This window comes from Sinohyriopsis cumingii, chromosome 2, assembly GCF_028554795.1.
Source record: "Sinohyriopsis cumingii isolate HCF-2022 chromosome 2, ASM2855479v2, whole genome shotgun sequence".
Classification (NCBI taxonomy): Eukaryota; Metazoa; Mollusca; class Bivalvia; order Unionida; family Unionidae; genus Sinohyriopsis; species Sinohyriopsis cumingii.
In genome coordinates this window covers 38,323,880-38,336,763 of record NC_142962.1, presented here as the reverse complement: position 1 = coordinate 38,336,763, position 12,884 = coordinate 38,323,880, and the positions used below count along the sequence as shown (strand labels likewise).

The following is a 12,884-nucleotide window of genomic DNA, read 5'->3' as shown; positions in this document are numbered from 1 at the left end:
GTGTTGATAGTTTATAGCTGAGCGAGATACTAATGAGGATGCTCATATGGTGGGGTGGTTGGGAGGGGTTTTAAGTAATGCGATTGGGTAAGTACTCACAGAGAAACATAATTTAGTTAAAAATTTGCTTTCTGGAAGTAAAAGAAAAAGGGGATGCTGAGCATCCAACCTCTACCTTGAGGTATCCTTCCAGGGAAGAATAGTTGTATTCCCCATGTGAATGATAAACCATTCTCCTAATTACATAAGCAACACAGCCTGGGGTCACTTGACATGGGACCCTAACATACGATAAAGAAGACGAATATTGAAACCTTCTTGCCTACCAAAATTTCACTGATGAATCCAGCGAAGCTAAAAGGCTGAATTGATTGATCTAGTTTGGTCTGGTGGCCATCTGTGCTGCTGCCACCAGACCAACAAGATGTAAGATTTTTCTCTGCAACGCTAAATCTTTGAGATAAAAACTTGAGTAGATTGACTCTGCATGCCAGCCAACAACTTCTATTATTTCCCGGATCGAAACAGTACCGGGTATGTTCAAATGCAAGGCTTATAGAGATGGTTTGAAGTTTCTGAGCCATAATCTTCATGAGGTGACTCAGAACTTGTTGCATCTGAGAGGGCCTATCAGAATCATCCTGCATTTCTGAACCTGTAAATTCTGTATTATTTTTGTTTTCAAGACTGCGTGAGGATAGTCAAATGCCCACAACCCTCCCAACTAATTGACATTGCATCCACTGCTCAAGCTTCTGGGTCCGGGACTGGAGTGATGAAGGTGAGTAACTTGTGAAGCAGCCTTGTCAAAAAAGATCAATCACCCTCAAAGTGCACAATTCAGAGCGAAGACCAATTGATGGCGAGACAATTCCGTGTGAATCACTGGACCTTTCCTGGACAGAGTGTCAGTCAAGACAATGAGTCTGCCTGGATTGTGTCTGATATGTACCTTGAATTGGAGATTGTTGCACCAGCGTAGAAACTGCCAAATCAGAACATACGCGTTGGGTGATTTGGTGCCTCCCTGTAAGAGGAGACAGGTCACCACCAGAGTTGTCAGTCATATTGAGGATCGTTTTTGACTGAGATTCGATCTTTTAGAAGTGAAAGACATTGATGGCAGATTTCATTTCTAGGATGCTGATGTGCAGAGGCCATTCTCCTGGCTCCCATGTGTCACTATCTGTAGTGAAGGCACCCCAACCATGTGCACTGGTGTCAGTATCTACCATTATGTCCATTTGGGGCTTCTCCAGTGGGATTCCCATGGTCAGCCAATCTGGGTTGTGTCACTGACACAGGAATGCTGATCAAAACTCGGGTGTGATGTCTGTTGATCAAGGAGACATGAAAAGGGGCACCATTGTGTTTGCATTGTTATTTCTAAGGGTGCACAAAATCACAACCACATTGAATAAACCAAGGAGTTGCAAAAACTCTCTCACTGAAATCCATGTCTCGCTGGAAACAGACTCGACAGGTTTGACGATTTTGATTACATGAACATGAGGAAGTTGCACCACATTCCAGTTCAGTAAAATCTCCATGCCCAGAGAGACAAAACTCTGGGACAGATGGAGATCTGACTTTTCCCAGTTCACTAGAAAGCCCAGATGATCTAAAAGGGAGAGAAGATTGTTACTGCCTTGGGGTAGGATAGACTTATCATGTGTTTCTGGAGAGTGTCATCCAGGTATGCTGTTGTCTTTGGAGATGACATCGATCAAAACAGGGTGACAACACAATCCATTATCTTGGTAAAAGCCCATGGGCTGATCGTAAGACCCAAGGAAAGAACTCTGAACTGATAAAATGTGTTGTTGTAAGCAATATGGAAATATTTTCATGACATGGGGGGACGAGGGAAGTGAAAATATGTGCCAGTCATCGAGATCGATGACATTTTTGTTCCATCAAACACAGAGGAGGACTGATCGCACCATCTCCAGCTTCAATTCTGGAGGCACAATAAATTGATTGGGGTGACTCAACCAGTTGACGGGTCTCAACTTGCTGTTTACTTTCCAATAAAAAAACAGCCTTGATTAAAACCCCAAGGATTGTGGTCTTTGCACAAGCTCCACCATTTAAGGGTTTTTCTTGATGAGCTACTGTATCTCCTGTTGTAGAAAGGTATCCTTCTTCTGATCTGATGGTGCATCTGTGAAAAGAGGAGGGGGTGTTGATGACTGAAACCCAAAGACCCTCTGAAATGATCTGGATCACTCCATCCCCCATTCTAAGGGAATAGCGAGCTCCAGTGAGCTCTTATGATTGTTTCCTAGGAATTGATACTGGTACATGTAACTGAGAAGATCACCTGTCCTGAGGCCGCTTAAAGTCTCTTCACACTGGTGAGGCCTGAGTGGTTCCAAATGCCTGTGTGGGTTGGGCAGTGAGGTAGCAGAGCAGTTCATGAGCTGCCTGACCCCAATTTTCTCTATTCTTTCTCCAAGAGCAATGGTGACCCAGACAGGGTCGTTCTGTGAGGGAGGATATGATGAGGTGAAGCAAAGTAGATTGCAGTCATTCGACACGTCAAATCAGGTGTAAATTGGCCAAAGCCGTCAAAGTATTGGACATGGTATAGTGAGCAGCTCTGGTCAAAGACCCTAGCAATCCTGGCCATCACCATCCAATTCTGACTATTGCTAGGTGTCTCCATCAAGTCTGAAATGTGCCATTGGGGCCAAATCCAACATTGAAGAAAGAGCAACAACATCCTGAACCAGCTCTGACATGGCATGGAGCTCATTTTGTCTTCCTTTTAAATCAGCAGATATATGAACAGCTGCATGATTATTGTCAAGTTCCAGGAGATCAGTACTGAAGATGTCTGTTGCCTTAAGTCTAGATGGTTGGGGAAGGAACTAGAAGGACATTGTCTCTTCCTCATCAGTGAGATCTACTGATACTTTAGCATTATAGTCCTGAGTAGCAGTAGGGGAGAAGAACATTCTGAAGTAGCCACCACCCTATACATGTCCTCAATGGCAGCTTGAAAGCTAAACTTCAGTCTGTTCTAAGGCAGGATCTGAGCATGATGTGAAGGATGGTTTATTTGAAAGAGTTTCATCACACTCACTGTGCACTGAGGCCCAATTTGGGTCTAATTGCAGCTCTGGACAAGAAATACCAGGTCACAAGCTCTCCATTGTGGACAAGCAGTGAACATAAGGAAGTCCAGCACAGCTGGAACTAATGGCTGGTTTGCCCGGCAAGTGGCCAGCCTGGAAGTTGGCAGTACCAAAGATGGTCCAGCTATCGCTAGTATCAGCCGCTTCAATGGCTTGGCTGGACAGACAGATTTCTCACTGAAATCTCCGTCATAATAAGGGTATGTCACTGATGGTGCGGTTAGATGGATGGATGTCACTATGATCCCCATAAATCAGTGATTCTCAAACTGTGTGCCGTGAGAGATCTGCAGGTGTGCTGTGGGAGTTTTGAAAAATATTTAAAATTGCTAGTGTTTTGAAACCTTGAACATATCGAAAAATTAAATGGTAAATCAATGTTGCAAAAGTTAAAAAAGTAACATATACAGTGCAATCAGTTCAAAGGCAATCAAAGTAATTCTGCTGTTTGTGTCTTCGTGGTTTTGTGAGATTGGATTTTCAGCATTGACTGAAATCAGATCGAAAAAGAGAGAGAGACTTCTTGAAATTGACAATGAAATGTGTGCTTGTTTGTTGACGTTGGAGCCTCGCTTCAATCTGATTTGTTCTCGAAAGCAGGCACATCCTTCACATTAAATTTAAAATTAAATATATATGTAAAAATAAATAAGTTCTTCACCACAAAAATTGTTAAATCTTTTCAGGTGTGTCGTGAAATTTTTAGACCTTTTTGGTGCGCCGCAAGACAAAAAAGTTTGAGAAACACTGCCATAAATCATAGTTAGCAGGGCCGATTCAACAAAAAGGTTTCCATGTTGGAACGGCTGGACAGTTAACGACAATGTGCTTTTATTATGCATTAGATCCATACAAACCCCATGCATCAAGACTTATAGGCCCATAGTCAATGCCCAACATTGGAGGATAAACTGTATGATGTTATCCAGTACAGCAGCAAAGCTAAACTCTAGTGACACCTGGTGGTGCCTAGAGGAGGTAATGGACAAGAGTTCTTACCTTATGTCTACTGACATAGACAGGAAAAGATGATTTTAGTAGGGGTGGATTTGCAAGGTAGCAGGCTAATATTCCTAACATATTGTGATTGGGAAACCTATCTGAAGGAGAAATAAATGCAACTACATCCCCTACTGATGAAAATATGTCTTTCCCATCTATATACCACGTAGACAGGGTTGAAACTCTTAACCATTACCTCCCCCTGCCATCACTAAGTGGTGCCAAAAGTAAATCACTTTAAGCCAATACAAACAAAAATACTCACATTTGTGGGGAGATGTAGAAGGGTTTAATATTAATATGAGATAAGAATTCTCAGAAAAATAATATACTGAAAAATGTGCTTATCCTTAAATACATTCCCCCGATAACATTTACATTGGGAGAATAGGTCAAAGGAGGAGTAAAATGCCGAGAATCCAACACTGGCTACAAAAAACAGTCAAGGGAAGAATGGTTGGATTCCTTATATGAAGGATAACCATTCTTCTAACATGAAAGTGCTAACCCTATGCTCATAAGAAGGTGGTGCTGATATCAAAGAGCTTGGTTCATGTGATTTCTTTAGAGTACAACAGTATCAGTAGACTTTATAAGAAAGTGCAGAAAGTTTTTTGACTCATACAATTGAGTAGGAAAAATCTATTTTCATTTTTTTTGTAAATGAACTTAGGATTAAAATGATGTTAATGCCAACAAAAAGGAAAGATAAATTATGCAAAAATTCCATTTTGACAGATGATATTTGAATATCAGTACCTAAAACCAGTATGAATAATCTAGAAAACAGTTCAAATCTGCCATCTCAAGCTACAGCTACATACATTTAGGTACTGTATAAATACAAAGATTAATTCATCTTTTCTACAGAGCCCACTTTATATCCCCTCCCCTTTTTATTTTGTAGGGCCATCCCTTATGACATTTAACACATTTAACCATGGAAGTTTTTGTCGTTTTCGCCTGAAATTCGAGTAGGAAACACATTTTGAAAGCCATTTCTGAATAAATCCCAATAAACCAACTTCCATGTGATTTTCCAATAACATAATGCCTAGTTGTGTTAGAAACATCGTGTTTCATTGGCTATTTGGCTCGCGCATGAACAGAAGGGTAAACGTTTTCCTTTGTGCTTAACAGACCCATTATTTTTTCGTATCGAGACCACTCTTTATTCCAAATGCCTATCTTATCCTACTTTTTGCAAAGGTTCATATGTCTGTTTGCAGTTCATACCAGTCTGCCTTAGATCCGAGACCAGAAAGTCACACAATCGGATTCCGACCACTGGCGAATTTAGGTGGAAAAAAGTCAGGTCCAAAAAATGAGGTTTTTCCCTCTGTATTTTGTATTGCAACTAGAACTTCCAGATTATCTGGTATCATTGTAGAGCTACATGTGTCTAACTTTCTATGATACCACCCACTTTAGTGTATCAAACATGACCTTGACGCTACAGAGCTCGGCAGTAGGCTACTACCTCCTGCCAAGTAAACTTGTCACCAGGGGTTAATGTGTTAACAAAGTTTATTAATTAACATCTATTCTGAATTAGCTTTTATACACATGTTGCATGGTATATTTATTCATTCTTTCTTTAATAATGTGAAGTTTATATACAAGGTACAGTGTCATGCCAGGCATGTATGCCAATAAATTTCCGTGGTAGGAATGGAGAATGCTATTTCACTTGCAAAGAGACCTAAACAGCATACTAAGTGATCATTCTTGGGACTGAAACAAACTGGATATTTTACTGCTGTGGCTTATATATAGCGTTGTTGTAGTGATAACAAATATTCTAAATTTACATGTATAATGTTTAAACTTAACATTCTATTTTATGAAAATATTTTCTTTTAGGTGTTATAATATAAAAGATAGAATTAATTCTGTTACATAACAAAATAATGAGCATGTGCTTTTTCCTTTTCCTTTCTATCCTTCTGAAAGTGAGTAACTCGCAAGTTCATACCAGGGACTCTCAGAAATAAACTGTCGACTCATGAGTTCCATGAGTGAAGAGTCCAGGTTTCTGCATCCCTGAACTCTGCTAAGACTCCTATAAAGCGAGTTACTTAAAACTCCCATGAAATTACAAAATTTTATAGCATTATTAAAATTATATAGATAGATCATCATCATGATGGTGTTTTCATTATGTAAATACTTCAAGCAGTTTAGCATCAACTTATTTTCAAAAAAGTGGTCAAAGGCTAATGATCTGGCAAGTATATTATCATACTCTGTCTTCATCTGTTTCAGTACGGCTTCATGAACAATGCCTGATGGTGGGCAATAACCAGGTGAATGAGACACATTCTCTTTTCTTGGCTTAATGGCTTCTTCCTTCCCCTCTAACTTTCTGAACTTTGTGCTTAGTACTTCATCATCATTATCATCTATTTTATGTTTTCTTTTCGCTTTCATCTTTGTGCCACCTTTTCTTTCTGGGCTGTCAGGTTCTGAGATACTGTTAGATCCTGCATTATTTGATTTCTGCAAAGAAAGCAGTGCTATGGTATATTAATGTCAAATGTACATGTTGATATGATAATTATATGCTCAAAATGGCAAATAACGAAAGAATGGAACTTCTCTAGCTCAATCTTTCTGTAACCCTGCATCCAACCAGTTCAAATCAAACATATCCAATTCAGGAAGGTTCAATGAATCCATGTGCTTCTTCTCAAAGTGAATTATTTTGAGTTATCTGGCAGTTTCTGCATTGTGCAAAAATGTATGTATCACCAATATCCAAATGAGAAATGTATGTTTACAAACAGAGGTCTTGGACTACGGCAATATTGATTGAAGCAATCACATTTTACTGACCACTCAAATGTACATAGTGGTCTACTTCTGAAAAAGAAGTGTAAAACATGGGGAGCTGCATTTCTCTATCAAGTTTTACAGTTTGGCCATACACTTTAATATGAACTTAACCTTTTTTTCTGGTCTTTTTTTTTGCAGTGGTTCAACATTAGATTGTCTTTTGATTTACCACAGTTGCTAGCCTAATTAAATACATTTTGAGACATCTGTACAAGTTGCAATTATATCTGCACGGAACAGCATTTATGATTAACAAGCTATCAATAACTGGGAAAAATGGAGGGTGACTTACAATCTTCTTTGTAGGTAACACTGCTGGCACTATGCTGAAGTGGAGATTCGGAGTATTCCCACCAAATAATGATTCTAACTTCTTGTCAGTCTTCTTTTTCTTTGATTCTGGTTTATCAGAACCTGAAGATATCAGTTTGGATAGATCACCAAGTCTGTACTGTTGTACTATTGCCATTTTCTTAATGGATCAACTCTGAAAATAGAAAGCCAATGTGAAATTGATATGTAGGTCTTGGAAACATTAGCAAAACAGCAGAGAAATAAAATCATTCCCCAACAGTTACAGTAATACCCTTTGACACACAAAAGTTTATTTGTCAAAATATTATGATGTAATAACATTGCACCAGTAAACTTATTGTTAAGATCTAACTTTAAACTGCTTTATTTAAATACCTGGGATTTATTCATCTTTTAAAATATATGTTGGTACACTGAAACACATATAATATTGAATTTACATTTCATCCATAATGAGCGTATTGAAAAAAGAAGTAGAAGCTGCAAACTTGTTCAGACATAGATATCTAATATAGCCAGTTTATCACAGGGATAGACAAATCTATTGCCAAATTGTTTGGGACAACATAAAATGAAAGCATGGCAACCAAATGATTAAAACATAAATGCCACGATTGGGTAACCAGCTTTTAAAGGCAATGGTTTAAAATAAAATATTCCATGATGCAACAAAAAATGAGCCAACAGACGAAAATGTATATTTTGGCACTCATCTACACATAATCTGCAAAATATTCTATTGTTACATGCAAGTTAGAATATCAGAGTAATTATCTGTTACAACTGGAATTTCTGTAAAAAATTGCAATTGGACAACTAAATGATTTTGCTGCAGTCCAAAATAAAGACCCCAAGGTTATCCCCAAAACACCCTCAGCTACCCAGGATACATCTATACAATTAAATAAAATCAAACAAAACAACCCACAAAACAAACCAATCATCAGTTTTTGTTGACAAATTAGTAAAATTCAGCATTTAATTATTAATACGATTGGTACAAATTCTTGTCAGTAATCTTGCTGCACTTAATAAAGGCCAGGCAAGAGATACAAGTAATTTAAAGAAATAACACTTTTTTTAAAATCACAAAGAAATATGATCAATGTTCATGTCTGATAAATTTACTACAACATAATGAAAAATGTTAAGGAAATTCTTCTAAAGCTCTTTTATAATCTTTAATATGACAAAGAGTGGAATACTGAATAAGTCAGAACCTAAGAGAAATTTATTTATATTTCTTAAAATCTTTACAGAATATAATACATATTTTTATATGATTAAAAGCAGTATACTAAACAAAACAAAATCATTTAAAAATAATAAATTTTTCATTTATTTTCATTTTATTTTATTTACTAAACCTAAAAGACTAAATTTAATCTCTGTTACACTATATTGACTATATTTTGATACTTCTAAAAATTCTTTACAAAATCTGTATATAAAAAATGGTGTATATTTATTTATAATAAAAAAGGAAGAAAAATAAAGCACAAACCCCCCCCCAAAAAGAACAATTAAAAAAAGCCGTGGAATAAGCACCACCTCATGGTGTGGCCTGGCTACATGAGGACAAATGAAAAAGCTAGTACATGTATTCAATTACTTTGCAGCACATTTCATATTCATTATTCATATGATACAGAACACTCTTATTCAAGACTAAGAAACATATGAACAAACGATATTCTTTCATTTCTGTGCAGGACTAGGTAATCAGCTTAAAAACATTTCTTGAATTTTTAATTCTAATTTATTTGGTATTTAAGATCAAATTAAATGATTTCTGTTCAAATGAGAAAAATATTCAACTATTAAACATAATTAGAGGTATCTTTGTGTTTTTTCAAGAGTCTTAGGGTGATCAGAAAATCCCGATTTTGCTGGGAAACCATATTTTTAAGGCTGGTTATATAGTGGTCATTATTTTTTGAAAACTTGTCTTTCCTTACAGTGTACACTGATATATTCTGTAATGGCAGTATTGTCAGATTGAATGCATAATTTAAAACCAAGATCTACTTTTAATGGTAGAAACAATATGTTCTGAATAACACTGGTCACTTTCATAAATGTGAAAGCTGTAATATGATTTCATTAAAAGGTCAAAAGACCATGACTTTGTATCGATGTTTGATCAGATCTCCATTATGTCGAAGCTCTGGTTTTGAATCAGACTGAGCATGATTTTGTCTAAAATATCACTGTGGTACTTCTAATGAAAACATTTAATCATTAAGTTATATGACTTTTGGAAAATTTCTGAGAAATTTTCAGAGAAACACAAATGTAACACCTATCACTCCAGTGGCCTAAGTGGTTAAAGCGCCCATCTTAGATGTGGGAGATAGCAGGTTCAAACCCTGGTCAAGTCATACCAGACTTATAAAAATGGTACTAGCATTTAATTCAGCAACCCAATTTTCCAAATAGTGTATTACTCGTTATGATGCATCTACATATATAATATAGGATAAATACAGGCATCTATTTATTTAATATAGGATGACTACAGGCATCTATATATTTAATATTTATAGGTTACTGCATTTGTATGGGAAAATATCAGCAAGTTTTGGGATGGAATACTGCACGACCTTGGGAGTGCAGTATATCCTTCTGACAAAATGAGTTCATATTTTCCTATACAAATGCAGTAACCTTTTTATTATATGCTCATTTTTTTAATTCTACCTAAAGTTTAATTATATAAACAAAATACACTACAAGAAACAACGTAAATGAATGAATACCATATTCCAACCTAAATACACAAGCGCAGATTTGTCATTACACAATGACATCATTATCAATGTGCACACAACTCCGCCCAGATAAATTTAAACTTAGTCACACGCTCGACATAACTTTCGAAAGAAAATGACGTGTCTAGTTAAAATTGAAATTTGCAGTCATATTGTGAATGAAAGCGCATTGCAACAACTTTTTCATTTGATCTGGAATGAATAAATTTTTGTATTTTGTTTCGATTCGACGAAAGTTTGTGATTTTGGACTGGATTCATCTGTGCAAATTATACATGAAATACATCGGACTGAAGTGGCGCGGGAGAAGCATGTTTACGTCTGCAAATGCGTTTCTGTCATTGAATGTTTGAAACAAATATGAAGTCTTTCAATTGCAATTATCAAAAAGATGCTATGGAATTTAATGCTTATTTCATTTTGAGTACTGTAAGGAGGATGCAATTGCACTTATCATCAAAATTACAGCACAATTTCGAAATGTGTAACCCAGATTGAAAACCTATGACATGGCTCATGTAATTCGGATTTGCAAAATTAATTTAAATACATTTTGAGGAAATTCAGGATGTAAAACTGTAAGTATATTTTATTTTGCCATTCTTATCACCAGCTAAAGAAGACAGTATATGCCTTGTCACTTGTATGTTATTTGTAAGGACATTATTTTCCGTCTTTTATATAATGTAGCTAGCCTAAATCCGTAACATTGTATCAACGCGGAATGTGCCAAAACAGCTGGGTTTTTTTTGCAGTCCACGAAACATGTTTTAGTTCATTCAGAAACAAATTAAAACAACCACAACATAAAGAGCCTCTTACGCGAGTGTACAGGATTTGTTTACAAATCAAAAGTGCTGGCATCTGCATCCATTGTTTGTTTACAATAGAAAGTAGTTCCTTTATGCATGTGAATGCTATATGTGTATTGTCGCGCATTCAGTATCGGGGAATACTGAACGATTCTGACAATGTAAAGTCAACGGGGGAAAAAAATGAGCATATAATAAAGGATGGCTACAGGCATCTACATATTTAATATAGGATGACTACAGGCATCTACATATTTAATATTGGATGACTACAGGCATCTACATACTTAATACAGGATGACTACAGGCATCTACATAATATAGGATGACTACAGGCATCTACATATTTAATACTGGATGACTACAGGCATCTACATATTTAATATAGGATGGATACAGGCATCTACATACTTAATATAGGATGACTACAGGCATCTACATATTTAATATTGGATGACTACAGACAGACATCTACATATTTAATATAGGATGGATACAGGCATCTACATGCTTAATATAGGATGACTACAGGCATCTACATATTTAATATTGGATGACTACAGACAGACATCTACATATTTAATATAGGATGGATACACGCATCTACATACTTAATATAGGATGACTACAGGCATCTACATATTTAATATTGGATGACTACAGGCATCTACATGCTTAATATAGGATGACTACAGGCATCTACCTGTTTAATATAGAATGAGTACAGGCATCTACATACTCAATATAGGATGACTACAGGTATCTACCTATTTAATATAGAATGACTACAGGCATCAACATACTTAATATAGGATTACTACAGGCATCTACCTATTTAATACTGGAGGACTACATGCATCTATCTATTTAATATTGGATAACTACAGGCATCTACATAATACAGGATGACTACAGGCATCTACATATTTAATATAAAACGAATAGAAGCATCTACGTACTTAATACAGAATGACTACAGGCATCTACATACTTAATACAGAATGACTACAGGCATCTAAATACTTAATATAATATGACTACAGGCATCTACATATTTAATATTGGATGACTACATGCATCTACATATTTAATATAGGATGGCTTCAGGCATCTATATATTTAATGTATAGAGGATCTCAAATGGGTAATGATTTAATATACTGAATTAATGAAACAAGCTGAATAATGTCCAGCCTCGCAAAAGCTGGACATCATTCAACAAGTTTCATAAATTTAATATTAATGTTAAAGAATTTAGGAACAGACTATACGTCAGGGAATTTCTTGAGAATCCCATTCTGGTGGCAAGTTGACATGTTGCATGGCAGACGATAAAATGTGTGGGACAACTTGCACAATTAATAACAATGCAGTATTGTTTTAAGGTATACATTTCCATCTTTTATATAATGTATTTATTTAAAGATTCTAAAATATACATAGTAAATAGGATTTTCTGGGTTACAAGTTCAGTAGTCATGAAGTAGATCTTCATGTTGACAATTAGAAATCACATTTACATATGCAATTTGGGGAGAAATGTGGGATATTTTTGTACATTTTATGAATATCACTTCTATAATATATCTATAACTACGTTGACGCAGTCACACTTGACTATTAAGCAACAGGTGGTGCCTGGTAAAATATAAGGATGGCAGTGATAGGTCAGTCAGAAGAGTACTGATATGCAAGGCAGAAATAAGTAAAGTTTAACAGATGGACGGTCGTTCTTTCTTGATACAGACTGGATACTGGCCAAAACAACAACATGTGATCTAATGTTTACGGGAATGTCGTATGGTTGGCCAATATGGTGGTAATAAATTTCTGATGATAAACCGTCTGTTTTGCTTAATCAGTAATTGTACCTTTTCTTTTATTTGAATACAAAAGTATCTGTTGTTTTACGTGCTTATTTGACACTGAAAACACAAACATTAGGTTTGTTTGAAAGCGATAATCTCATATTTCATAAACAACCGGACCAAATGTCCAAGTATAAAATC

At 36.1% G+C, this 12,884-nt stretch overlaps 1 protein-coding gene across 1 annotated transcript in view; it reads right to left on the bottom strand.

Annotated features, from left to right (window-relative positions):
• The window catches only part of LOC149804675 (RNA-binding protein 34-like), a 56,545-nt gene that overhangs the window by 43,376 nt on the left and 285 nt on the right, over positions 1-12,884 (bottom strand). Inside the window, exons 2-3 of the mRNA XM_089942927.1 lie at positions 7,270-7,464; positions 6,388-6,641 (exon numbers count right to left, since the gene is read on the bottom strand). Of these exons, the coding sequence (XP_089799053.1) occupies positions 6,388-6,641; positions 7,270-7,446 (431 nt within the window). The 5' untranslated portion in view covers positions 7,447-7,464. The remainder of the gene's footprint in view (positions 1-6,387; positions 6,642-7,269; positions 7,465-12,884) is intronic.